The sequence below is a fragment of the Acinonyx jubatus genome, chromosome A1 (assembly GCF_027475565.1).
Source record: "Acinonyx jubatus isolate Ajub_Pintada_27869175 chromosome A1, VMU_Ajub_asm_v1.0, whole genome shotgun sequence".
Taxonomy (NCBI): domain Eukaryota; kingdom Metazoa; phylum Chordata; class Mammalia; order Carnivora; family Felidae; genus Acinonyx; species Acinonyx jubatus.
This window is the reverse complement of record NC_069380.1, coordinates 235,520,224-235,548,201: the sequence shown is the minus strand read 5'-3', so window position 1 is coordinate 235,548,201 and position 27,978 is coordinate 235,520,224. Positions and strand designations below refer to the sequence as shown.

General features: G+C 63.6%; 1 protein-coding gene across 1 annotated transcript; it reads left to right on the top strand.

Annotated features, from left to right (window-relative positions):
* Nucleotides 1-24: 24 nt before the first annotated feature.
* Nucleotides 25-22,661, top strand: NKD2 (NKD inhibitor of WNT signaling pathway 2). The gene is made up of 9 exons (XM_027073476.2): nt 25-184; nt 454-533; nt 17,369-17,429; nt 18,583-18,710; nt 19,161-19,256; nt 19,759-19,906; nt 20,178-20,262; nt 20,919-21,046; nt 21,316-22,661. Exons 1-9 carry the CDS (start codon nt 79-81, stop codon nt 21,849-21,851), a joined length of 1,368 nt encoding a protein of 455 aa, XP_026929277.1. The 5' UTR covers nt 25-78; the 3' UTR covers nt 21,852-22,661.
* The last annotated feature ends 5,317 nt before the right edge of the window (nt 22,662-27,978 follow it).

Below are 27,978 nucleotides of genomic sequence, written 5' to 3'. Positions count from 1 at the left end.
CCACCCCGCCTGGGTGCCCGGTGCACGCGCCCCCCCGCGGACGCCCGCCCCGCCCCTGAGCGCGGGGCCCCGGGCGGCATGGGGAAGTGTCAGTCCAAGCGCGGCGAGCGAGGCCACTCACCGGCTCCCCGCGGCCCCCCGCGCCCCGGCCGCGCCGCAGCGCCCCAGAGAGAGAGCCCCGAAGGTGAGCGCGCGCGGCTGCCGCCGGCTGGGACCCCGAGCCCAGAGCCCGCGGGGTGCGGGGACGCCGCCGCGGGGGCTCCGGGAGCACGCAGGTTCCCCCCCCCCCCCCCCCCCGCCACCCCGACCCCAGTCCCTGAGCCGTGAGCCCCGGGGCGCGCGGGGATGGGGTGGGCGCGCCGGGCGGGGACCCGGCTCGGGGCTCAGGGGCTGACGCGCGTCTCCTTCCTCCTCGATGCCTCGTTTCCCGCGCGTCCGCTCGCGCGGCCGCAGGGGACAGCTTCGCGGTGTCCGCGTACGCGAGTGGCCACAAAGGCGCGGAGGAGGCAGAGCGGCGCGTCGGCGGCAAGCAGGTAGGCGCGGGCCCGGGAGCGGGCACCAGAGTTGTGACCCCTGGTCCGGACCTGCGAGGTGGCCCGCCGCCAGGGTGTCCCCAGCTGGGCCCAGAGCCCGTCCCTGCCCAGCCTCTGAGTCCCAGGCTGGGGTCTTGTGGCACCAGGGCCTCAGGATCCCAGCTGGAGGCGGCGGGGGCGGGGGCTGGGCGTCAAGGTGCTTCAGAGTCAATGGCTTGCACTGGGGTCTGAGACCACCGCCTCTCCCGTCTGTGGGGTGGGTGGCCACTGGCCTGCAGGGAGGCTCATGGGAAAGCCAGGCTCCAGATGCGCAGCCAGGGGCCCCGACTGTGGGCTCAAGACCCAGCCGTTGGGCAGAGTGGGTTTGAAAGGCGTTGCGTCTAGAAGCAGAGAACGGCCCCTGCCTGGGGTACCGGGGGGACCTTGAGTAAAGTAAACCCACAGTTTGTCAAGCAGAAGGTGGTCCCAGCATTGGCGTGAACTGGGTCCCTGTAGAGGGCCACCCCAGGTGGCCGAGGCCCCTGCCCCTGTCCTGCCTGCCCCCACACCCCCAAAGTCCACGGCAGGCAGAGTGCATCAGCTCCCTTATTTGAAGGACGTTCTTCTGGCTGTTGCTAAATAAAAATTCCACGTCTGTTTAGACACTTGTGCAGCGGGGTCCTGAGAAAGGGCTCAGATATGTCCTGAAAAGGAGACACCCTGGAGTCACGTTCGTGCTCTCTGGGAGTGCCGTGAAGTAGCGAATGCACCAGAGGGCATTTTCTGGGTACCTCGTAATAACGCTGGATGGATGTGTGCCCCTCCATGCCGGGGACCAGACAGCACTGCTGGTTTCTGCCTTTTCCCCTCGTCAGAGAGGCGCCAGTAAGGGGCTGGAGCCTCATCAAGGCTCGGCCGTCCTCCACGTGGTCGGTCAAACGTCACCTGCCTGTAACTTCACATCGAGGTCAGGCCTGGGGGTGTGGGCACAGGGCCTGGCTCTGTGCGCTCAGGAGGTCTCCGGGCGAGCGCACTCACTCGTCGGGCACGTGGCAGGGACACGCGGGGCAGTCCCAGCACCAAGCGGCCTGCTTCTGCTGGGCCACGGGGCTTGCAGGGAACACGCTGTTGCCGATGAGAGCACGGGACTGAGACTGGAACGGCCCTCCGGGCCCGCGGGTCCCGGGGTGGCCCTCCAGGACAACGGGTCCCGGAAGGGCCCTCTAGGCTCCGCTGTGATCTGAATGTTTGCGTGCCTCCAGAGTCTGTTTGTTGAAGCTTGGCCCTGGGGTGATGGTGTCAGGCGGTGGGAGCTCTGGGAGGTGCTCAGGTCGTGCGGACAGAGTGCCTGTGACAGCGTTCGTCCCTCAGAAGTGGCCCCACAGGGGTAGGTCCCTGTCCCATCCGCTGTGGGAGGACACTCGAGGAAGCACCATCTAAGGGTCAGCGAGGCCGCACCAGACACGGAACCTGCCCCCACCTCGACCTTGGGGTTCTGGTGTCCAAAGTGCGAGAACTGAGTGTCTTTACAAGCCCCCAGCGTGTGCTGTTCGAGCCGCCCAAGCTCACTGGTGGAAGCAGGTGTCTTAACACCAGGGTACAGGAAGAGCAGAATGACCTGAAAGACATTTCGGCTTTGAAACAACAGCGTGGCTTCTACTGTGTCTCCCTCATTTGGCCGCGGGGATGTGAGCCTTCGGCACCAGCCCCAGGTTGACCCACTGGCCCAGGTGTACCTCGCTCCAGCTCTGGTGTCCTTGCAGCCACCGCGTCCCTGAACGTAGCCTGGGCGGCTCTTGCCCAGCACGGGCTCGGACCCTGGAAACCGCTCGGTCAGAGACATTTGGGGGTCGGGCCCTACGTTCCTCCTGTTTACGGCTTGGCGTCCTGCTCCCTTCTGCTCTGACCGTCCAGCTCTGTTCATGGCCCTGCCCCCCAGGGGTGCCCGGGGAAGGCCAGCTGGAGTGTTCAGCGTGCCCCGGGGGCACACGCGCCTTTTCTGCAGTTGGTCAGTGGTTCCGTGCCGACCGAGCTGCCCTGTGTGGTCACCAGAACTGTGGCGAACCACCTGGTGGAAATTAAGTGTGTGCCCACCTCCTGTCACCTGTCCCCCTCTTCCCCCAAAATAAAGGAAATGAGGTCGGTTTTCCCCCATTTAACGTCCGTGCACCATGCTGGCCCCTGGTGCCTACTTAGCGCACGTCTAAAACACTCTTGTAAATATTAGCATTTTCTAGGCAGCTGGACCGCCTGTGTCCAGGTCTGGAACGGTCTTCCTTGTTGCTTCTGGGAGACGCTACGGTTTGACACTGGCAGGACCTGTCTCTTCTGCCAAGTGCCCCCCGCGGGGCCAGGCTGTGCCGCGTGACGCGGGGGTGTTGGCAGGTGCCGCCCAGAGGACCCCGGAAGGGGGTCCCTCGGGTCGTACATGCAGGGCGTTACCAGGAACGAGGGCAGCAGCACCAGAAGCACTTGACGGTGCTGTTTCTAAAGCGGGGGCACAGCCTTCGGGCGGCAGGGTGGTGGTTCCAGGTGGGGACAGCTCGGGGCGGCAGGTGAGGACCAGGCGAGGCCGGGGGCCAGGGCAGAGGACCCCTCTGTGTTGGCCGCGGTGGGCCGGGGTCTGGCCGGCAGAGCCTGTCCCCCGTGCTGGACCGTGGTCGCAGAGGCACTTCCCGGGGCTGCTGGTCTCCCGAGAAGCTCCCAGCAAGCTGCGGGAGACATGGCAGGTGCGGCCGCCCGCCCCGGGGACAGGCGGGCTTGTGACGGCTTGTGTCTTCATGGGCGGTGGCTTGAGGGAGCATGGAGCCTCCTCATCCACAGGCGCCCTCGGGGAGCTTCAGAGAAGCACCAGGGTGGTCCCCGCGCTGGGAGTGCCGTGCCGGGGTCTCTGCACGAAGTGAAGGCAGGACCCACAGTGGCCCGCAGGCCACACGCCCGTCTCGCTGCTGAGCAAAGCCCCGAGTGTCAACCCCGAGTGTCCATGCTGCCCTGTGGAGCCATGGGGCCACCGGATGGGCCAGCCGGTGCCAGCCGGGGACAGGGTCTGGGGCCCAGAGGAGTGTGAGGTGAACACACCCACATCCGAGCACCGATTTCCTTCCCCTGCACTTGTGGGCTCCCGTGTAAGCATCTGAGGGGCCCAGCTGCCCCCGCTCTTCTCAGGGAAACCCCCCTCAGCTCCTCCTGCGCCCCCTTCTCCCCCGCTGCCTCTCCTGTTCCTTTTCTCTCAGGCCTGCTGGAGGCTCGCTGGCCTGTGGGGAGGCCCAGCGGGCCCTGACCATCTTGGGGTGCGGCATCCTCTTGGTCCTTGGGGACGCCCACATGTGTGTGCTTAACCCAGGAGGGTCCAGCCCACTGCTGTGGGGTCCCTGGGTCCCCAGGTGAAGTTTGGAGCAGATCAGCCCCTGACCCCAGCAGGAGGGTGTGGGTGGTTCTTCCTGAAGGAAGCTGGACCCCTGGTCTTATTTGGGCACCGGGCGCTGGGTTCCACATCTTTCCGGAGTCGATTGATAGCTGATCAATGTAAGCACGTGCTGGGAATGGCTTAGAATGAAGTATTTTCTTTTATTTATTTTATTTTTTGAAGTCTACTTATTTATTTTTGAGAAGGAGCGAGTGAGCGAGCAGGGAGGGGCAGAGAGGGAGAGAGAGAAAATCCCAATCAGGGTCCACGCTGTCAGCACAGAGCCCACTTGGGGCTTGATCCCACAAGCTGTGGGGTCATGGCCTGAGTCGAAACCAAGAGTCAGAAGCTCAACCGTCTGAGCCGCCCAGGCACCCTAGAATTAAGTATTTTAAAATAATCATATAAAAAAGCAGCCTCGGGCTACCCGTATTGGCTGCTGTATCAAACTGCCTAAAACCGCGGACATTTATTCTGTGCTGGTTCGGGGTGGGAGGGGGGGAGTCCGAAACCAGGCTGTCAGCAGCGCTGTGCCTCCCTGATGGCTCTGCGGGATGGTCCTTCCTGGTCTCCTCCAGCTCCGGGGGCAGCCGGTGTCCCTGGGCTTGTGGCCGCAACAGCCCCATCCCTTCCCAGGTCCACATGTGGCCTTTTCTCGTGTCTCTGTGTGTCCCCTCCTCTTCCTACAAGGACACCAGCCACTGGTTAGAGTCTGCTCAGATCCAGCACGATCCCATCTTAACAGACGACATGTGCAAAGACCGTGTTCTCCAATAAGGTCTCGATCTGAGGTTCCAGGGAGACGCGGGTTCCGGGAGGCACCGTTCCGCCCGGTACAGCTCCACGACGTGCCAGGTTGGAACGCGCTGCTTTCCTCATTGTTTGGCCTAAAAGGGACTAGCAGCAGCCGTGGGTAGCAAAGCTTCCCGTCGAGGCTGGTGCGGCCTTCACACTAACGCGTCAGCGGAGGCCCTTGTTCTGAGGCCGACCCGAGTGCGGCCACACTGAGCCACAGCTGAATAGCTGTTTCGGGATTTGCTGATCCCAGAACGAACCTCTAGACTCGCGTTCTCTGAGCAGGAACACTGAGCAGTGCTGGGCACACGCAGACAGGCCTCTGGTGTCCAGACAAGCTCTCGGCTGCTGAGGCACAGCAGTCGCGCTCCCCAGATCCCTGGTTGGCCCCATCTGGGTCAGCTTAGGTTCTTCCGCGGCCAGCCTGGAAGGGAGGGCGGCTGGCAGGTGGGCCCTCCCGGAGGGTCTGTTAAAGGGATCGTGACATGGTCGCTTTGCACCCGGAACAGCTGGCGTTGACTTGGGGCCAAGTCAGGGGTGTGGAGCTGTAGCTCGAGGCGGGAGACCTCAGGAACCCCCGCAGGCCAGCAAGCCCCTGGGCCGGGTAGACCCTGAGGGCGCTATGCATCCACAGGCACCAGCGTGCCCAGGTGGCAAGGACACTCTCCAGCCAGACCACCCGCAGGACGCAGGCTCCTCCTTCTCTCCATGCCAGCGAGCAGGCCCTGTCCCCCCGCCTGTCCCACCTTCACCCCGTTCCTCGGGAAACCTGTCAACTCAGGCTCTTGATGTTGAGGGTTAGAATCGGCCATTTCTCCCCGCCTCTGCTGTGACCTGCTCCCCACGCCCCGCCGCCCACACACATCTGCGACCCGCCCTCCACCTCGGAGCTGAAGGGGCTTTGGGGACACAGGGCTGATGCCAGCACCTCCTCAGGGAGGAAGATCTGAGAGGCTGACACCCCTCCCTGCGTCTCACCTCTGACCTTGCTCAGGGGCACCCACTCTGCCCCTGCCTCCTCCCTGGTCCTGCCCTAGGGCCTTTGCACGTGCTGCCCTCTGCCTGGAAGCCCATCCGCACAGCTCGGCTCACCGCCTCCCCGCCTTCAGGTGTCTACTCACACGTCAGCTTTTGGGAGGCCTTTTAAGACCCCTGCCTGGAACCTTCAGGCCCTCCCAGGGGCTGGGCTGGTGCTCCCCAGGGAGACCATGGGCCTTCACGGGCTCAGTGCCGCCTCATTTGTACAACTTGACCCCAGGTGCAGGTACCCGGAGTGTGGGGTCACTCGCCTTCAACGGGAGAGCCGCACCGTCCAATTTCCACGTGAGGCCAGAGCCATCGTTCTGGACGCTCCACCATGTGTGACAGTGACCTGTCGGAACGGAGAGCTGGCTTGTGTCGGGACCCTTGCGGGGGCTGCCCCTCTGCTGAGAAGCCCGGCTAAGACTGGATGCAGGTCCTCACAGGGACCCCACCTGTGTCCTGTGCTACCCCTGCAGCCTCGGGGGCCCCGCCGGCAGCCTTTGTCTCCGCTCCAGTCACACTGGGTCCCTTCTGTCCCACCTGCTGTGCTAGCTGGAGTTTGCCTGAGGCGCTGGGCAGCCCATAGCAGCAGGAACTGGAAGGATCTGTTTTCCTTTCATTCTGCGATGTCCTCCGAGGAGAGTATAACTCGGTCTGAATCAGAGAAGGGAAGCCACATACCAGTTTTAACATCAAAACTGACCCTGGACATTATGTTAGCGCGGCCGCTAAAGCTTCTCGGAGTACTCGGATTCCGAGCACGGCCAGGACTCAGTAGCCTTCCCTGCCGTCGGGAAGGTGAGGCCACCAGACTTGGTCCCCAAGCCCCTGCCATGATGGCAGGACCCTCCCCAGACCTGGGCCCGCCTGTAACCGTGGGTCTCGGGTCCCAAGCCTGTGTCCTTCTGGGACTTGGCCTCTTGCCAGGAGCTCAGGGGCAGGGGAGGCCCAGGGTGGCTCTCCTTACTTTCTCTCTGCCTCAGCCTGACCCTCCAGAGGGACCCCTGCAAGCAGCCCTTCAGTCCTTCCTTCTCTGTCATCTGGGGCCTGGACAGCCAGCCCTCCTTCCCGCACCTTCCACTGTGCTCCCCAAAGCTCACCCTCCTCTCCACACACTCTGGCCTGCAGCCCTCAGCCCCCAGCCTGCAGTCCCCAGCCCCCAGCCCCCAGCCCCCAACCCTCAGCCCCCAGCCCCCACCCTCAGCCCCAGCCCTCAGCCCCCAGCCCCCAGCCCTCAGCCCCCAGCCCCCAGCCCCCAGCCCCAACCTGCAGTCCCCAACCTGCAGCCCCTAGCCCGCAGCCCCCAGCCCCCAGCCCCCAACCTGCAGCCCCCAGCCCGCAGCCCCAGCCTGAAGCCTCCCTCTGAAGGCAGTCCCACCTGCGCCAGCTCCCTGCCCACTGTGTGGACAGCCCAGGCTGTCGTGGGAAGGTTTCAGGCAGCGCTGATCTCTCTCCAGACCCGATGGTTTGCTGCCCATTGGCTGTGGGACTCTGGCACATTCTTCGCCTCCTGCTGGTGAGGTCAGGGTTTCACGCTCAGTGTCGGGAGAGGACGGTGCCCACAGCCCCATCCTCTGGGCTCCTGGCCTGGGTGACCAGCACCCCGTCCCGGGGCCCGTCCACTCTTGCTCCTCGGGGTCTCTTCCTGCCCCCTGGTAGCTACATGTCAGGAGTGTCCATCAACCTTGCCCGGCCCAGGAGCATCTGTCCAGCTGCCTGCCGGCCTTGTCCCCCAGGGCTGTGCTGGGCCTAAACTGAGGTGTCTCCCCAGCCCTGTGCCCACGCCCTCATCTACGCAGGACGACTGGCTGGCCGCCATGGGCCCTTGTCTCCCTGTCACTCAGCAGTTCCACCAGCCTTGGTCTCCACCAGGCTGAGACCCTTGTGTCCTCGCCATGCACACCCCTGCAGGCCCTGGCTTCCCACTCAGCCTCTGCCCCTTTGCTGCCCGCTCAGCCAGGTGCCCGCACCCCTGCACAGGAGCCTCCCCACGCCCCCAGGAGTCCGAGTGTAGCCGGGTCTTTCGTGGTCGTGGGCCCCCCTGCCTGACCTCCCACCGCCCCAGTGTGGCTTCTGGCTCAGCCCTGCCTGCGGACATCTGAGTGCCCCTCGGCCCAGCTGGGTTTCTGAGGTTCTGTGGGCCCTGTGTCCCTGTGTCCCCGCAGGTGCCCTCTGCACTCCAGCCTGCCCTGCGCTCACCAGGCCCTGGGGTCCCTCCTGGGAGGACGGGCACCTGCTGTCTCATCCTGGGCCTCTGCAGACCTGCTCCTTCTCTGCGCTTGGCCACAGGCCCCTCTGGGCAGGCTGAACCACGGAAGCTTCCGGGCCCCTCCCGGTCTGCAGACCTCACCCAGTGGAAGCACACAGGCATAGAGTGATCTGTGTGCTCTGGGGTGGGGGGTGGGGGGGGCGGGCTTCAGGACTGGCCTTCACTTGCCCAGGTCCTGGAGTTGTTTTCTGGGCATGGAACAGGGTTTCCAGAAAGATCTCAATGCAGCGATCGTTGCTTGGAGGGATTCCCAGGAAATGGGGAAGAGCGCTGGAAGCCAGCCCCACGAGAGGCCCAGACAAAAGCCGCTCTGCAGGGGGACACGAGCCAGCGGTCCGTCCGTCCATATGTCTGTCCAGGGCTCTTGGTGGCTAACTGCCCCCTTCTTGCTCCTTGTAAGGAGACAGGCACCAGGCAGGGCCTGGCCCAAGTCACGCCCCAGGTCACGCCCCAGGTCATGCCTGAGCGTGTCCGTCTTCCACACGAGCGTCGACACGTCCTTCCTGTGGAACCCCACGAGGACCTGTTGTGGCAGCGTGAGATGGCCACCAAGACGAGTGACAGGTCTGTTGTGTCACGGGGCCGGGGGGGCGGTCAGAGAGCTGGTCACGCCGCGGGGGGGCAGAGAACTGGGAGCATAGTTCGGCTTGCCGTCACGTGGGGACCTCAGCAGTGACGAGGTGCACAGGTCGGCTGTGCCCCCAGAGGAGGCATGCGTGTCACCTGTCAGGCTTCGAAACACCTCGGTAGCCGTGCATCGGTGTTATTGGCTCTTTGGCAAACCTGTTTGCTTATCTGCACTCGGGAGCCTCTTTCCTTGGCGGGGGACGGCCAGGACCCTCTGCTGCGGGCTCTCTCACGCTCAGGCCCACAGCACACTCCACTGGCACGTAGGCTCTCCCCGCTCCTGCGTGTGCACCGTTCGGGGTGTGGGCTCCCACCCCCGGCGTGTGTGCCGTGCGGCGGGGGCTGGGGTGTGGGTGAAGCCTGGACCCCATGGTCCCGTGGACATGGGGTGGAAAGGGTAGACGTGGCTCGGTGCACGCTACCAGAGACACGAGCGTTCTCTACAGGCACCTTCATAGGCTGGCTGTGGAGGTTGCAGCTTTTCTTCGACCGAGTGCCCGAGTGGAGGCCCAGACACGGTCCCCTCAGGGGCTGTCCCAAGATGTCCTGCAGGGCAGGGGCCACCCTGCGCACACCCTTTCTGCCCTCTGCTGCTCGTGCAGCGGCCCTCCTCACGGGGCCCGGGACCCCTCTCTGTCTGGCACCTGCTGGCACCTGCCTTCTCATTCTGCAGAGCGCCCTCCACAGTGTGACCCAAAACATCCAGACACCGGGTTCAGACCCGGGACGTGAACCACAGCACAGGAGGAGCGGGGCTGGGCACCGGCTGTCCTCCCTCTGCCTGCCTCCGGGGCATCCAGCGTGGGGGCACAGTGCCCTTGACAGCCCTTGCCTGGAGGCTGAATTTGGGAGCAGGGTGGGGCCCGGGCCTAGACAGCCGCTCTGCCGAGGGCGCCAAGGTCAGGGTCATGGCCGACAGCGGTCGACTCCTGGCCACGATGCAGCAGGTCAGACGTCAGGGCCTCCGGATGTGCAAAGTGGGCCCCGCTTTCGGTCCTGGCCTGAAGCCGCTCACTGAGGCCTTGGCAAGGCAGGATGGCCGGGCGGGCCAGGGTCCAGCTGGCTCTCCCTGTGGCCTGGGGAGCCTGCACACGTCCCCAGGCCTCAGTTTCTCCATCTGTAGGTGGGGGCATGGGACTAGGCGCCGTCCAGTAGAACTGGACTGGATGTACCCACACTGCCCACAGGGGTCACCCTCATGCTTGAAATGTGGCTGGAGCAACAGAGAAATGGATTTCTAATGTGGTTCCATTTGAATACGTTGAAATTTAAATGGCCACGTGGCCGTGGCTGTGGCTGCCACGTGGACAGTACAGCCCCGGGAGGCTGCATTTGGGGTGTAGCCAACTCTGTGTCCCCTCCCTCCGCGGCTGGGGTTGGTCACGGCGGTTTTCGTGTGTTTGAAGGAGTCGTCAGCCAGATCAGTGTGAGAGTGCGATATGGGTGTATACGCCCTACTCACGTGTGTGTGTCGGGGGCTTGGCTTTTAAAATTGTTAAGAATCCTTTTAGACGAAAGAAGGCCAATCAGACCATTAGCACTAGCGTTTCTATGGTTTACCTTGGGCGGTGTGCAACACGTTCTCGACACATAAATGTGGAAACGGGGGAGTGCACCATGGGAGTGATACGCGCCGTGCCTCACGGGATGAGGGAGAGCCTCCTAAAACGAGGGCAAATTGAAGCTGGGAACAGGGGCTGCCCTCTCTCCCTAGAGACGAGGAGTGAAGACGGCGAGTGGCTGGGCTGAGGGGAGGCACCAGGGCGAGATTCCACGGGCGTCGCGCTGAGGGCCGTGCAGGCCCGGGGACTGGGCTGGCCGGAGGCGCTGACCCAGCTGCCCGGAAACCGATGTCACAATGGAGGGACTGCGTTTGCCGTCCTGCCTCACACAGCAGGGAGACTGCACAGAGCACGGAACACAGCGACCGTCAGACGACGCAGCGCGGGGCGGTGACCCCTGGGAGGCACGGGGAGCAGGCGCTGGTTTCCGGGTCACAGCGTAGGAAGAGGGAGCGGGGACACCGGCAGAGGAGGGGCCGCCTGGAGAGCGGGGGCAGGGGGTCCCCGCGGGTCCAGGTGGGGGCCGACCTGCACAGGTGAGAAGCTGGGAAGGAGCCGCCAGGAGCGTGTAGGCGGCTTGTGGGGTCCAGACAGGTGTGGGAAGTCAGGTCCCCTCGGCAGTGCATCCAGGCTGGGCCGTCGGGGGACGGCACGGCGTGACAAAACAGCGCTGTGCCCCCACAGAATCCAGCCCGACCTGCAGCGTGCGATCGAAATTGCTCGGTCTTGTGAATGATTGAGACCTCATGACCGTGACCTGAAGAAAATCCGTCGGCACAGACTGAACCATAACAGGGCTGAGAAACAGCCCAGAAGACACGAAAACGGTAACACGTCTCACGTGTTCACGAAGGTAGAGGAAACGTCACCGGAGGTGGGAAGTGCGGACGCACGTTCTAGACGGGAGGACACGGCGTCCCAGTGAGCAGCGCGCAGTGGCGGGCAACGTCAGTGACCTCTCCCTACGGGAGGCTAGCGCCCGGCCAGCGGCACCGTAGACGTGGGCCAAGACGGAGCACAGAGAGGGGCCTGCACGGCCGTGTGCGCAGAGCGCCGGGGGCTGCGGGACCCCGTCCTGGTCCGACGCGCCTAGAGAGCGTAGAAGGAGGAGAGCAGCAAGGATTTGAGGAAATACGGCCCCAGATTTTCAAACGTAATAAAAACTCTAAACCACAGACCGAAGGTGCTCCGTGCCTTCAGGCAAACGAAGAAAACTGTGCCAGGATGTCTGACAATCCAATTGCTGAAAACCAACAACAAGGAGAGAAATTTTAAGGCAGGCAGAGCAAACACATCTTTCAGTCTCGTGGCGGGGGGGCAGGGGGGCCTTGCAGCCCCTGCCGACACCTGCAGGCCTCGCCTACGAACTCTGGACGCGACCCGTTCGCTGCAGCGGCAGGGTCAGGACCGCCCGTCACAACAGTCACTTCCCCCTTCCGCAGAGGGGAAACCAAGGCACGGTAGGGTTAGGGGATTGCCCGGGGTCGCCCTGCATAGAGTCGTGCGGCCGGGACCCAACCCAGGCGGGCCCCGCGCTGCTCACGGGCTGCGGGAGTCAGACAGCGGGGCATGGGGGGGACACCGGGTGGGGTGAGTCCCGGGCCAGAGGGCAGTGTGACCAGGCGACTGTGCGGATCCCGTCGTCATCCTGGGAACCACTGCGCTGTGTCACCTGCCCAACGGCCCGGCAAGCGTGTGTCCTGCACTCGGGGCTCGTCCTTTGCACTTGCAGTCCTGCACTCAGTTCCTGAGTCCAGATCATTGCTCAACTAAGATGTGTGCAGGCCTCCTTGAACGTGGGAGGGGTGCGGGCACAGGAGGGGCATGGCCGGCACGAGCTGCTCCCTCTGAGCTCAGGGGTCTCCCCGGAGGCTGGGGGGGCCATCCGTCCCTGCAGCTCAAGGGCTGTGTTTGCACGTGACACGAGCAAGAAGGTTCCAGAGGAAGAAACGGTGCGTATCACCTTCCCCAGAGTAGCCCAGTCCTCAGGGTCGTGTGCCGGAACCAGATAGGAGCCCTTCAACACTCCCAGCCCGTTCTTCTCCGCTCAGCACACGGACTTCACAGAGCAGATGGCGCCTTCTAAAGTAAAAAACGAACAAAAGAGACCTAAAATCCCTGGGTTCTTTTCCAGCTTTGGGATTAGTCTTCCGGTGAAGTGGAAACATAAGGCTTTAATACAAATGAAAGAACGGGAGAAGTCAGGGTTCCCGGGGAAGATTCAGACAGAGGGGAGCCGGCTTCTGGGTCTGCACTTTAAACCTGGTGCGTTCAACCTTGTCTACACAGGACTGGCCTGGGGTGCAGCTGCTTCCCAAGGGGATGGGGGGCTTTGTGTTGTGTTTTGTGGCCTCTGGCCAGTAAGCTCAGAGGACAGCAGCAGGATATGGAAGGTCAGTCACCCTTGATTTTCTTTTTTCTGGGAAATTTTAAATCGTTAACTCTGAAGACAGAGACAGGAGCAGGCGTGTTTGGGAGCAGACAATCAAGTCTGCAGGTCAGCTGAGAAAAGTGTTCTCTAACATTTAGTGTTAGACTGAAAACAGTTCCCGATGCTAACGTCCCTGGGGATGATTTTAGCATATTTATGGCCCCTTCTCAATTATCTGGGGTAGAAGTGTGTGTGTGCATGTGTGTGCATGTGCATACCCGTGTGCACACGTGTGTGTGTGCACATGAGATACCATCCCACACATGTATATTCACACGTATGTGTCCTCTCCCCCCAACATCCCCATGCACTGGGGCCGGCTGCTGGGCTGCGTCTTCCGCAGCGTGTCCTGGGTTGACGCTCCTGTCCCCCGTGCTGTGGTTTCTCAGCCATTCCCGCCACACGCTTGGCAACCATTCTCCAGCAAGGTCCAAGCGAGGGGACCTCGGGGACAGTCTCAGGGTGTTTTCTGGGGGGAGTGGGTGCTATTAACCTCTAGAGACCAGGGGAAGCGGGGCATGTAATGCATTCTGTGTCTTTTCTTAATAAAACAAGCAATTTTATGGCAAACCGTGTTGGGGATGAGACAGAGAGGAACCATTTTTGTTGTCCGACCTCATGTGGGGAGTAAGTTCCAGCAGAGAGCTGGCGTGTGAAGAGACAGACACATTTATTTCGGGTAATTTGGTCCCCAAATTACTGGGTTTCTAGACATAAATTCCAGATTGGTGATTACAAAGTCTGATGAAACAGCCCTAACCTAGAAGCACCGATGGACAAAATCTGGAAAGGCCGCTCTCAGATCTGGAAGCCTTGTCATTGTGAAAGAAAGAACCAGAAGCTGAAGCCCGCCCGCCTCCCCGGGAGCCTTGGTCTCAGGGTCCAGAGTCCTGAGCGGGGCCCCTGGGCCTCAGCACGCGTGTCCGAATCATCAAGCCCGTGAAGCCGCCGTGTCACATCTGAAACTGTTTAGCTGCGGAAACCGAGAGGCACACTTCAAAGCCGCCCGAGGCGATCCAGACAGACTCGCTGGCGGGTCGCCGCGAGGTCACACTCCACCCGATGGCGGGTCTCCGCCTTCCTGCCTTCCTCTCGTCAAAACAGAGTATGGGGGCAACGCTACCCCGGGTGCCGAGACGCGTGTGGGCAGACGCGCCCCCAGACCCCCAACCGCCTGGGATTCCTGGCAGGCAGGCGTGGGGGTTCTTCTCATTCAAAGAGCTTTGGAGGCAGGGGCCCTCATGGGACCGCGGGCTGGGGCTCCTGTCCCCCGCCACCCCTGCAGCCTCCCGCCCTGGCCCTCGTCCCCCCCAGGGCTCTGCACTCTTGACCCTTGACTTGGCCTCGCTCTCTGCCTTTCCCCACAAGGCCCGGGTCTGCGTGCTGAGCCCAGACTCCCCACCTCTTACCCCATGTCAATCCCGCCCCGTGTCCTGAACCCCGAGAACCCGAGCGTGAGGCCCCCACCACCCGCAGCGCTCGCCGGGCCTCTGCCCTGCACCCCTCGGCCTCCCCTCCTGGGCCCGCAAACCCCCATCTGCCCTGTCACTCCACCGTCTTCCGCCACACGGTAGGCAGCTCCTTGCCTGGCCTCCCACCCGGCCACCCAGCACCCAGGGCGGCCCCCGTCGGCGGGATTAACCCGGGGGAGGTGGTCCTGGGGGCTCCTGACGCTGCAGCCCTTGGTCTCTGGGAGTCCCGTGGCCGGTCAGCGGTGCCGACGGCAGGAGCCGCGCGCTGGAGGCTGAGAGGGCTCCTTCCCATCCAGCCACCCGAAGACCCTCCCTGCTCTGCTGTAGAGCCACCTGCTTCTCCTGTCATCACATCCCCGATGGTCAGAAACCCTGCTGGCTGGTTGGCACCCCCAGCGCGGGGTGGAGCTGGTGTGAGCTGGGCCACGGTGGCGGGGAGCAGGTGGTGTGGCCGTGGAGGGGCCGGGAGCCCCGGACGTGCCGGTGGGGCCTGCGAGGAGGGACCCCCCCTTGTTTCCGACTTCATGGGGATACTTGAACAGCACCTTCTAGATGGTCGTGAGGGGCCACCCGGCATTTCGGGCCACCCTCCCCTGAGGGTCTGGGGAGCCCCAGTGGCTGTTATGCCAAGAGCATCTGATTCTGGAAAATGCCAGCAACACACCTGCCCGGGGCCCCTCCTTCCCCTCCCTCCCCTCCCCTGCCTCCCCCATCTGTCTTCCTCTCCCTCCCTACCCCCACCCCATCTGTCACCCTCGCCCCACCTCTCACCCCTGCCTGGACTCCCCATCCCACCTCCCTCCCACCTCTCTCCCAGTCCTGCCCCTCAGAAGTGGAAGCAGCCTTGACCTTACATTTGAGGAACAGGCCAACGTTTCCAGGACCCTAGAGGCTCCAGGGCTCCAGGTCGGGAGTCACGAGGTAGCTGTGAGGTGCACTGAGTGGACCATTCTGCCTTTTAAAAGTTTTTTAATGTTTATTTATTTTTGAGAAACAGAGAGAGACAGAACGTGAGCAGGGGAGGGGCAGAGAGAGAGAGGGAGACACAGAATCGGAAGCAGGCTCCAGGCTCTGAGCCATCGGCACAGAGTCCGATGTGGGGCTCAAACTCACAAGCTGTGAGATCATGACCTGAGCTGAAGTCGGACACCCAACCGACTGAGGCACCCAGCCGCCCCTAGTTCTGCATTTTTTTAACACAGAAGAAGGGGCAGTTCACAGGGCAGCAGCTGGCAGGGGCGAGGTGGAGGGAGGCACGCGCCCACCGCTCACCGTGGGTCCCAGCAGCCCAGCTCTCCGTGGAGATGCTGGATTCTTGTCACAACAGAACGTGCTCAGGTCCTTGCTGTCACTCCTCTGGACTCAACACACAGCGAGCATCCGGGGGAGAACCCGGCTCTCAGGCAGGCCGAGTGTTGTCTTGGGGAGCAAACACACCGCTGTCCCGTCCAGCCGACCTGCCCCCCGTTTCCGGTCACAGCCTGGCTTTGAGGCGGAAGCTGAGCCTCCCCTTTGTGCTCAGGATGTTCTCACCATGGCCTTGTGTTTACAGCAGACCCATGAGATCCTTCCAGAATGCTCAGCATTATTCCACAGAGAGCAGTTTTTGAGCCCACGCTTTAGCGGGTTGAGAAGGAAGAGGTCTTAGAAAAGTGGTTTTCCTCAGCGTATTTCCAGGGGTGAGAGAAATGGGTTTCCAGGAAAGACAGATGCTGAAATCTGAAAAGTAGACTCCTCCTGGGGGGATTGTTTTCAGAACCCCAAACCCCCACACCCACATGGCCTTGACAGGAGCTGGTCCCGGCCAGGACGTGCACGTGACCTCTCAGACCTAACACCACGGGGTGGCTGGCCCAGCGTGGCCACAGTTCTGGTGGCGTGGGGGTCCCCCACAGGAGAAGGATGCCTGAGAGAGGTCCCCCCAGGGGTAGGGGATGGCGTGGGGGTTCCCCAGGGGTGGGGGATGGTGTGGGGGTATCCCCAGGGGCGGAGGGTCCTGGGGATCCTTGGGAACATGTGGCTGGACCTTCTGGCTTTTCAGGGGAGGCCGGAAGCTTACTTTTTTCGTCCAAGCTCCCAGTGTCTCTGCACCCATGGGCAGCGGTGGGGGCATCTGGCAGGCCTCCCCTGAGGAGCTGGGTTCTCCTGGCCTCCTCCAGGGCCTGTCCGGTGAGGGGCCACTTGCTAGGGAGGACGAGGAGCTTAGGAGTCTGAGCTGGGGGTGGTCTCAGCAAGAGACGTGGCCTCTGGCGGGGAGCGAAGGGTGTGGGCAGGCTGTCGCCGCTCTGGCAGGGGCGGGGGCACCCTGGCGGGCTGGGGAGGGCGCTGCTGTGGGAGGTGGGCCCTTGCTGGGACTCCCAGAGGGGCAGATGGTTACGCCCTCTTCTTGATGGGACCCTGCCATCTGGGATTCGGCCCCTTGGGGCCCCCTGGGCAGGGCCCGCAGCACATCTGGCCAGGGGCTGCGGTGGGTTTGATGTGTCCCAATCCAAGCTCTCTGTCCCCCTCTTTAGCCAAAGCAGCACGGATTTAAGGGTGTCTGTGTAACGGGGACGAATCTGTCTGAAATGACCAGTCGCAGGGACAAGAATCGTCACTTCCCCACAAAGGCCCCTGGGAGGTTTGCCGGTTCCTGGGGTGGCCGGTTTCCACACCATCTTGGGGCCCTTTCGATTCAAGGAGGCTTCCCCGGTCACGTCTGGTGTTTCTTTCTCCACGTTGTTTGCTTCTGTGAATTATTTATGCAACTCCCCGAACTTCCATTCAGTAGCTTTCCTGCCGAAGCCGCTCGGATGTGCTGAGGATCTTTCCCCATTTTTCCGTAACTGGCCTTGAGATGGACTACGGGGTCCTCTCACGCCGTCCGGCTGCCCCGAACGCCCTCCCCGCCGCCGCCGCCCTGGGCTCTGGCAGCCGAAGGGGAGGGCAGCCCGGCACCTGTGCCGGGCTGTCCTCTAACAGCAAAGGCTATGCTGCGGGCTCAGGCAAAGGCCATGCCACTCGACCCGGGCACGCGGGGCGCATTCTACAGCAGCCGCTGCGCGCACAGGCAGCCACATCTTCCGGACATGGTGCAGTTGCATCCGGATGACCCCGGGGGGTGGGGGTTGCTTTCTAAAATCTGAGGCTCAGTGAGGTGTGGAGAGGTCATATCTCTCAGCCGAGAGCATATGACAGCCCGGGAGGCTGGCGTCCGGTTCCGGTGCCCAGGGCTCGTGCCTGGGTCTCTGCTGCTGAGCTGTGTCATCTGGCTGTCCTGTTGCTGTTGCAGGAGCTGCTCAGCGGGGACCTGCAGGAGGGACCTTTCTGGGAGGACCAGTGTCCCCTAGAGGGTAAGTCTCCTTCCCCGAACCTCATCGATAAGCCTGACCCAGGGCACGAGCAGGAACTGCGCCCAGAACGAGCTGAGCCCCTGGTGACGGGACAGCCCGCCTTGGCATGTCCCTGAAACCCGGGCCAACCCAGGGGGCTGTCGCAGGTGCCACTGTCCCCGGTCTGAAAGGCAATTTGGCCTTAAAATATACTTCGAAATAACACTTCTCTCAGGGCTCCTTGCGTGGCTTAGGGGACTTGGGTTTTGGATCTAGGGATGTGAGCAAAAGCTGGAGTCACAAGGGCCTCTGACCTTTTATGTGTCTGGATCCCCATGAGCCGGCATGCAGGTGGGATGGCCAGGCTTTGTATAAAAGCCATTTGGCAAATCCAGGGTCAAGTCTGGGTCTGACATCCTGTGTCAGCAGAAGGCTGCCGGGAACGGTCAGCTGGGAAATGTTGACTGGCCAGAGTCCCGGCCACACGTCTGCATCCTCAGTGGGGTAGTCCGCCCGTGGAGCGTGACAGGTTATCATCAGATGTGCATCGTGTGGGGTATAAGGAGGCTCACCAGCAAGGCTGCCTTCAGAGGGGCTCCGAGACCCTCCTAGCTGGGGGCTCAGGCCCTGAGCACGCCCCCCACTCCCACCAGCATGGACACCTGCCAGCAGGTGCTAAGCCAGGACAGGCCTGAGCTCCTCTCCCAGAGAATAAACGAGCCTGGAAACGAGCGCTTGACTCGTTTGGCGACTGGGTGCTTCCCACTGACGCTCAGCCCACAGGCATCCCCTGGGTCCTGGAGTCCAGGGGAAACTGGACCCAGTAGATGGGGAGAGGGAGCATCCTGGGCCGGGCCCGGATGGTGCTCCTGCCCCCCTCGGGCAGGGACTTCCCTGTCCTGGCCTGCAGGGGGCCTCCTCCCCTGGGCTCCAAAGTCACTGCTGCCAGGGGTGCGGGGGGGCAGAGGCAGGAGGGTGCACCTGGTTAACCCTGGTGAGGGCCGCCCCGCCCTCCTCACAGGTCCCTGGTGCCTCCTTGGGGGGTGGGCTCTCAGCTCGGACCCTGGTGGAGGGGACCAGAGGCTGGCAAGGACTCCAGGGCTCCCTGGCCACACCTGCCGTATCCCTCTGCCCCACCTGGAAAGGACCCTTCCCAGCCTTCTCCTCCCTCCAGTGGCAGTCACCCCTGAGAAAGCCGAGGGCCGAGGCAGCACAGGACAGCTCTTTGGCGTGCTTGATGGAGAGAAAGCAGCAAGCCGCGAGGGCCCACGAGGGCTGGGCAAGAGGCACCTGAACATCGATGTAGGTCTTTGCTCCTCCCTGCCTGTCAGGAGGTCCTGGGCCGGGATGGTGCTCCCCCGTCAGGAGGTCCTGGGCCAGGAGGTCCTGGGCCGGGATGGTGCCCCCCCCTCGGGAGGTCCTGGGTCAAGATGCTGCTCCCCCCTCAGGAGGTCCTGGGCCGGGATGGTGCTCCCCGCTCAGGAGGTCCTGGGCCAAGATGCTGCTCCCCCCGTCAGGAGGTCCTGGGCCCAGATAGTGCTTCCCCCCCTCGGGAGGTCCTGGGCCAGGATGGTGCTCCCCCCCTTTAGGTGCCCCCCCCATCCCAGGAGGTCCCGACTTATGGTTTGTGCCTGCCTGCCTGGAGTGGGGGAGGGGCTGGTGTTGGAAGGCAGGCAGGGCCCAGGGCCCAGGCCCCCCTGTGTGGGGTGAGGACGATCCTGCCTGCCTCCTTCTGTCCCATGTGCCCTGCAGGCGCTCCAGTGTGACGTCTCAGTGAAGGAGGACAACCATCAGGAGTGGACGTTCACATTCTATGGTTTCGACAACAATGGCATAGCCACCAGGGAGGTGAGGTGCCAGGCGGCCCCCGGGGAAGGCTGGGACAGCAGACACACAGAGGTTGCCCCCTCCCCGCCTGCCCTCTCAGAGCCCTGCCCTGCAGGGAGTGGGGGGGGCCCGGACCTTTCCCAGGCGGCCAGTGAGGAGGGTCAGGGCTGGGGGGCAGCTGAGAGTCCCAGGGGCTCCCCTCTGCCGGCCTGTGCGTGCAGGACGTGTTTGGCTTAACGAGCAAAATTTTGACAGTTTATCTGATTCCTAAGTCTTTTGAACATAGAGTCAGTTTCAGATGGAAAGGGTCCCAGAGATGCGATCCCAATAACAGCAGGGCTGTCCCAGGCTGCCCGGTGCACGGGCTGGGCTAAATTCGGGGGCACAAAAAGGCCGCTGAGACAAGCTCTGTGGGCGTCCCTGGGTCTGTGTGGGAGGCCGTGTGAATCAGGCAGATGGCCTGGAGGCAGCAGAGGGCCGCCCGCCCATCTGCCTGTGCCGGTGACTTGATGGCTGTCCTCAGGACGTGTCCAGCCTGATGCACACCATCTGTGAGGCCGTCGACGCCTCCGTCAGCCACTCCTCTGGCAGCAGCAGGACCCTCCGTGTGAAACTGACCGTCAGCCCCGAGTCCTCCAGCAGGAGAAAGGAGAGTCCTCCCCCAGGCCAAGGTGAGGGGCTCCCCTGCTCAGACACCCCGGAGACCCTGCTTTAGATGGCAGCCACCTCCTCCCTCTAGCAGCCTGTCCTGCACACCCCGTCCCCACGGCGTGGACCGCTCACTTCCTGAGCCTCTGGTTCCCCATCACCTCTGTGTACCATCAGTGCCCCATCCCCGCCAAGGGCAAGCTGTCTGTTCAGTAAACAAGTGAGTGAGTGGGTGACTGAGCGAGTCAACGACTAAGCGAGTGAAGGGTTGCCCCCCCCCCCCCCGCCCCGCAGACCGGGAGCCCACTCACTGCAGGACGGAGGGCGAGCTCAGCGAGGACCCCCGGAGGGCCGACAAGAGGCTGTCGGCACATGTCAGGTGAGTGGGGGGCTCTGCCTCTGAGGTGTCCTCAGTGGGAACAGCTTAGTCACCCCTGCCGCCTGCAGGCCTCAAGGCTGTCCCCTCCGGACAGAGCCACCAAGTCAGGCATCTGGGTGCGGAGCGTGGGATGCCGGCCGAGGAGCCCGGGCACTGCCCGCTGTCAGGGTGAGGGCACCGTCTGGGGGCCCCTCTGGCGGCTGGCGCTCTGCTGGAGCTGAGCGCATTCAGTGTCTGAGTGCTGGGTGAGGTTTGAAGGGCAGCGGTGGGTTGGCCTCGGACCCTGCGTCTGACCTGCTCTGGCGCCCGGCGGTCCCACGTGGTGTCTTGGCGGCCGGGCTGTGCGGAGGTCGCACGGCGGTGGCCCGATCCCGGCTGCAGGCTCTAGCCGGGAGGACGCTGGAGCCCCCGTAAGTTCCGAATGGGGTTCCCAGTGGTGCTGCTGGGGTCTTGTTGGGGTCCCCGGGGCTGGCTGGGGACCTGGCCGTCCTCGAGGGCCTTTCTCCCGTTCCCCTCTGGGGCAGTGGGTGCCGGACAGAGGCCCCCTGCCCGGGATCCGGAGACCACCCGGCCCAGGCGTCCCCCAGTCCCCCCAGGGCCTGCTGTGGCCCGTGAGGCAGCGAGCACTCAGGCCCTCATCCCCACGGTGCACGCAGGAAGCCGGGCGCCGACCCCCACCCCTGCTGTGCACGGAGCCCGTGCCGCATGGACGAGAACACGGAGCGGAGGAACCACTACCTGGACCTGGCCGGAATCGAGAACTACACGTCTAAGTTCGGGCCTGGTAGGTACCGGAGACCAGCGCTCGGGGTCTGAAGTCCCGTGTGTGGACGCCCCGGGAACAGGAGCCCCCTCCCCGCAAGGGTCCCCGGGTCCCTGCGACAAAGCTCACGACAGTCCCGCATGCAAACGTGGGCGTCCCAGTCGGGTGTGTGGGGTGTGCCTGCTCCGGCGTGAAATGTCCCGGGCCCCACAGAGGTCTCGCAGGGTGTCCCGCGTCCCAGGCCTGCGCAGGGTGTCAGGGGTGGGTCTCAGGGGTGCCCGTGTCTGCAGGGTCCCCGCCGGCACCAGCCAAGCAGGAGCATCAGGGCAAGGCCGTGCACCCCCAGAGCAGGTCCCACTCGCAGGAGGCGGACGCACACGATGCGCACCACCGCAGGTCTCAGCCGCTGGCCGACCAGCCCCCGCCGGCTGCAGACCCCGCCAGGGCCCTGGACGCGCAGCCCCTCCTGAAGGGGCAGGACAAGCAGCCTCTGAGGTCCCCCAAGGGCTCAGGGAGGCCACCTGGGGCGCCCGGCGGAGGCAAGCCCGGGAGAGCCTTCGGCTCCCACCTGCCGGCGGCCCCGGCCCCCGCCCCCCAGGACGGCCAGCACCCCCCCCAGCCCCCACCGCAGCCCTACGGCCACAAGCGCTACCGGCAGAGGGGCAGGGAGGGCCACTCGCCCCCCAAGGCGGTGCTGGAGCACGAGGGGGTGCGGGGCCCGCCGCCCCCGCTGGTGGGGGAGGGCTGTGCGGTGCCCGCGGTCCAGCGCCACGAGCACCACCACCACCACGAGCACCACCACCACCACCACCACCACCCATCCTAGTGCCAACCGCGCACCGGCCCCGGCATGGGCTCCGCGGAGGTGGCGCCGATGGACCTGGTGGGGAGGGCCTCCTTGGCCCCCCGCCTCCCCGCACCGTGCTGCCCACAGAGGCCGTGTCCACACGAACACGTGGGACGCCACTGGCGTCTCAGCTTTGAAGCTACTCCGCGTGCCCCGTAGACACCCTCCGCGGGTGGAGAAACATAGCCGGTATCTGCTCTTGTTTGTGATTCCAGACGAGGCCCCTGTGGTGCTGGAGGGGCTCCGCTCGGACGCCACACGTCCGGTGTGGGCTCCCTGTTACGTGGCCCTTCCTGTAATCTGTTCACGAGGAAGTCCAAAGGGGGCAGCGGCAGGGGGGTGGCCGCGCAGGACGGGGCGTCGTCAGGAAACGCGGCGGCGGGGCAGGGAGGCCAGGCAGGGCCGAGGGGCTGCAGGAGGGGCCTCCGGCATCTCCGCGGACACAGACGTGGACGGCAGGCCGGCCCCTCGTGCTTGGTGGACGCAGACCCGAAGCGGCGTGGCGGCAGACCCGGCCTCCGCCAAGTCCCCCTGTGGGAAGGCATGATCCCCATTCCCTCTGGGCGTCAGAAGGGCTGTGGGCCAGCAGGAAGTCTCACCCCGCCCCAGCGCTCCCACGGAGGCAGGAAGTTACTGCTCTTTTGTTCTGGAGAGGCACGCCGACTCCCCGGCAGCTTGCGTGTCTGTGTGGGTGGCTTTCACTGGCCTTCGTGGCACCGCTGTTGAGGGTGAAGCGTCAGCGGTCGACGCGTGAGGTCCCCCCTCAGGCACAATGAAAGCGTGTGCATTTGCAATGTGTCGGGCCCTGTTTGCAATCAAGATCTTCCGGTAGATACGGGCAGACCGCCGCCCCAGGCAGCGCGAGGCTACAGGTGTGCGGAGCCGGCGGGCCCAGGACGCGTCCGCCGCGTGCACAGGTAGAGGGAAGACTGACGCATGTGCAGGCACACGCGACTCTGTCTTTGCGGGGTTTCCTCCCCATGTTTCTGCTCTAAAGTTCAAACACGTAAGCAACCCGAAAACCTACGTCCCCAGCTTGGCTCGTGATAACGGGACACTTGGTACCACGTCTGGGGCTGTGAGGACCAGGGTTCAAGTGGAGACGGTGGCTCTCTGTACACAGGGATCTGTTTGGAGGGGTCGGGATGACATCTGCCCCTGTCTGCTCTTCAGGACGTCCTCCTGGGTCGTGGCTGTTGTAAAGTCTGCGGGGATTTCGGAGGATCTGGCGTCTTCCCTGGGGCCCACGTCCCATCCCCCGCCCCCGGGAGACCCCCAAGCCACCCCTGTCCCTGGGGGAGCCCCCACCCCACCCCACCAGGGGACCATTTCCCTGCTTTGTTTCCTCTTTTCTGCCTAAAACTTACACATTTGTCTCTACTCGGGGAGACCTGTGTGTCTGTGCCAGCCTGCTCGCCTCACCCACACCTGCTGCCCGGGACCTCATATGCTTCTGCTCCACGGGCTCCCGGAGGGCCCACGCCTCATCCTCGGTGCCGGGCACGTCACCAACACACCAGAGAAGCCCAGTGAACACTGGAGGGCAGCCTGCAAGCCCCCTGTGGCGTGGGCGTGACCTGCCATGGGAAGTGTCAGGGGGAGGCCAGCGGGACGGTGGGCCCAGAGGTCCAGCGCAAGCGGAAGGTCCGGGCACTTTCTGATGGTCCGGAACGCAGGTGGGCACTGGGGGCCTCACCCACCCTTCCCCACCAAGCACCCTGCTGCGTGCGTCCGGGAGGGGTCTGAGCCCAGCGGACCGGACAGCCCCCAGAACGGGGGAGAGGGGGGTCCAGGCAGGGAGGCCTCTTGAGGCGATGTCCCCGCACAATGCAGAGCCGATGGCCAGCAAGCCAGGAACTGGAGAGTCCCCTGATCTAGTTAGAGTGTCTGCAAACGAACAGGAAAACAGCCCAGCCCACATCCGAGACAGGAACTGTGTGTGACCAGTGCCTCGGAGCAGCAGGGCAAAGAACAGAAGCAAAGGTACTGTCCAAACAGCACACCCCCTAGGATTCCCCACAGGTGGCACCGAGTAAAACCCAGAAGCGTCTTCAGATGCCTGAGAGTAAGATTAGCAAAGCCTCTAGATACAAGTCGATGTCAAAGAGCAATTTTATTTCCACAGCACAGCCACCGGTTAGAAATTGATTTTTTCCAGATGGTATGATGGTTAACTTTGTGCCACTTGATGGGGCTGAGGGCGCGAGGGAGCTGGCGAAGCATTACTTCCAGGTGGGTCCATGCAGGCGTCTCTGGAGGCGCTGGCGTCTGACTCAGCACCTCCCAGTGTGTGCGGCGACCAGCGGACCCGTCAGGCCGGGGTGGAAGTTGTCTCTGCCGAGTCCAATTCTGTCTCTCTCCTTGGGCGGGGACATCCATCTTCTCTGACGTCAGAGCTCCGGGCTCAGGATTCAGGCCTCGGCCAGGTTTGCCCCCCGGACCTCCCTGGGGCCTCCCAGCCTCGGTATAGGATCTCAACACAGAAACTATGAACTTTATCGGAAGTCGCCCAGAAAAATCCAAACGGAGGGGTGTGGCGCGTGCCCGGGTTTGCCAGCTCGGAGCAGTGGTTTGGTCCCAGGTGAAATCTCAGCCAGCTCTCTTCGGCGGTTCGGCACCGGATGCTGTAGTGTGTGGAGAAGCAAAGGGCCGAGAACGTGAAAAGCCAGGTGACCTGCCTGACCATCAGGACACAGAGTGGCCACAGTAATTAGCTCGGTGAGCCAGGCCAGCCAAAGCGAGCGGCGGACCAGGGCAGGAGGCCCAGACACGGCCCCTGCAAAGACAGCCACTAGACTTGTGACGACGGTGGCCCCACGAGCGTGGGCCACATCTTTCCCCAAATGGTGACGGGTCGGTGGGTCCCGCCTCCATCCTTGGGTGCCGCGGGTATGCAGAGCAGCCCCCTCCTGGGATGCACCCAGGGTGCACGTGCCCATGGGACAGACATCCTCAAGCGGACAACACAGCGGGCGGGCACAGCGGGGGACTCCCACAGTGGGGCGCCTCCTGGCATGGAGACCCACGCGGCGCCCCTGGGCAGACAGATGACCTCTGGCAGGCAGGGGCGGGGGCACAGGCCACTAGAGCCACAGCCACCTTCTGGCCTCTGAGCTGGTGGTGAGTGTGCTTCCTGCCACCCACGAGGAGCAGAGAAAAGCAGAAGGTTCAGCGAGATGCCTCCACAGATGCTGTGATCTGGGGACTCCGTGGGGACCCCTGGGGCACTTGAGAACCCTGGGGACAGGCCGCTCGGATGCAGACCAGTCCCACTGCCAAGTTGCAGCCCCTCCCCCAGCGGCCAGCGATGATGCACCCAGCTGCCCCGGGAGAGGCACCAGCAGGGGCTGGACCCCCGGGCCTGGCAGCCGGAGCCAAGGGGTGGGTGGCCAGCGAGGACCACAACCGGGAAAGGGGCCCCAGCAGCACCAGACGTGGGTGACAGCCCCTGGTGGGGGCTGAGGAGACGGTGCAGCCCAGCCCAGTACAGCCCTGCAGGGAGGGGGCGCCTGCCCGCCTGGGGACACGGGGCAAGGGAGTCCTGGAGGGCCCCCCCCCGCACCCAGGGAAGGAGAGACCCCCATATCAACAGAGCATGAATCCCAAGTCCCGAGTGACTGTGGGAGCGGTGACCTCGTGGTTTCCACCAATGAAAACTTCAGTTATGGACGGGGTTTCAGGCCCTGGTCTCCACCCCTGCCTTACCTCCCACCCACCCCCGTGGGGCCCCTGCCTTAGGCAAGTGACCACAGCGACCTTTCCGACCCTTGACCTGGGCTGCCGGTCCAGATGAGGCCTCGTCAACTTCCTCGCCTTCGAACGGCCACGGTGCTATGTTTCCGTGTCTCTTTTGGGTGAAGTCAGTCCCCCCCCCCACTCCCCTGGGGGTTATTTTGAGTGTTACACAGCTTTCTTTACTTTTCTCCTGCTGTGGTCACGTATTTTTCCTTTGATGGAGACACTGCAGACAAGGCTGTGCAGATGGTTCCTCCTGCCCTCTGAGTCCCGCAGGGGGGCCCGGGGTCACCTGCAGAGCCCAGGTGTTGGGGGGGGGGTCTGAGGAAGGGTCCAGGGTCGTCTGCACCTGCAGAGGGGGCCGTGTGCTGGCAGTGCTGTCGTCAAACACCAGCTGTTCTGGGCAATCTCTGGTCTTATTTACCCGAATTCACCTTTCACACCCCGCTGGGTGCCCTGTTGTCTTGCCTTTCCACGGCCGTGTCCCCCAACCCGCCCATCCTCACGTCCTTGCCCTCCCGCCAGCTTGGAAACACAGGTGGAAGGCGGGGTGGGAGCTTGGAGGGCAGCCCAGAGCATTTGGTCACACGCCCTGGAGCCCAGACCACCCGGAGCTCCAAGATCTCCCGGGCCTTCCTCCCGATGCCCAGAGGCCCCGTCACCCTGAGGCCTGAGTCTAGGCTTCCCTGGCCACAGGCAGCCCTCTAGCCCCCTTCCTGGCCTCCCCTCTATTTCCAGCGGGGGCCCCCACTTCCTGCCCTTGGCACACCAGCGCCCCGCCCCCCCATCCACACCAGAGGTACAGCCTCCCCCACACCCCTGCCGGGCCCCGGCTGACGCTGCCTCTGAGGCACGGATGGAAGGCTGATGCTCACGGCTGTGCAGAAGGCCCCCGCGACGACATCAGGACACAATTGCCCCTCAAACCCGGGGCGAGGAGGGGGGGTGGTCTGGGCTCCCTCTTGGCAGAGACAGGACTCACTAAATGTCTCTGATAAGGTGTGACACAGGCTTCTCAGCTACATAACCTGACCCACGAGTACCTGTGGGCCCGTGGCTGAGTCAGGACCCCTGGGCTCTGCTAAGTCTTCCCCCCACGTCTCTGCCTGCCCCTCACCCGGCCACCTCCGTGCCTGTGGCATCTCGGTCCCCTGCCCCAAAGGCCAGGCCTCTGCTCCCCAGCAGTGCTGTGTGTCCACCACGTGTCAGGCCCACGGGAGACACCGGGAACCGACAGCTCACACAGCACAGCCTCGTTTTAGTCTTTCAGATTGTGCAAACTTCACAACCCCCTTTAGAACACTTTTATCACCACCCCCCCCCCCCACCCCCGAGAAGCCCTGTGCCCTGGTCGGTCACCGGTTCTCACTGCCCGCCTGCCCCGGGAACTGTCACCACCCCGCACTTCTGGTCTCTGGCTTGGCCCATCCTGGCCTGTTCGCATTAAATGTTACCAAACGACACTTGACCTCTGACTGGCTTCTCTGTGCTTCCAAAGCTCATCCACGCCGTGCCCGCTGGAGTTTCACTCCCTTGAGGGGCGCCTGGGTGGCTCGGTCTGTCGGGGGTCCGACTGTAGGCCTTCGGAACACGGGGTTCCGTCTAATTACGGGTTTTCTCTGCCGACCCCACCCTTCTGAGAATTACAATTTCAGCAAACAGCAATACGACGTTATGACGCATGACTAAAGACGGGGGTCGGACACCTCCCTGCGGATTCGTGGCTTTGTTTACTTCCCGTGCCCAATTCCAGTGACAGCTCCTGAGCCACCGGCGTCTGCCCTGGCCGATCAGACCACAAACGACAGAGGGTCCGGACACCCCTCCAAATGTCAAGTCTTCTTGCCGAATGAGGCACAGGACTCTTCGACATGCTCGGGTTTATACAATTTATTCTTCTACCAACAAAATCATACAGAGGAAACTATAAAAGAGACACGGAACCAACTTAGAGTGGCTGCAGTTAGGGTTCCACGAAGTTCAGTGCAGAAAAGGGTGTGTGGGCGCAGTTGAACCCTCACCCGCAGTGTGCCGCGAACATCGCCGCAGCGTGAACAAGGGTTAAGGGTCACAGGGGCGGTCCTGCTACGCGGTGGCTCTTCCTCAGCCAGTGTGAGCACCGCTGTGGCTTCACAGGTGCCCTCTGGGCAAAGGGGCCCTGGGCACGCCCCCCACCCGACACCTGACTCGGTGCAGACCCACGGCGGGCAAGAGTGTGGACGCCCCGAGCCCGGCTGCCGTGGTTTGGCACACGCTCTGGCCAGCGGTCACTCTGATGTGATGCGGACCCTCTGTGCCGCCCAGCTGCGCCTCGGAGACGTCTGGACGCACACAGCCTGTGCCAGACTTCAGATCCGTGGACTTGGCTGAC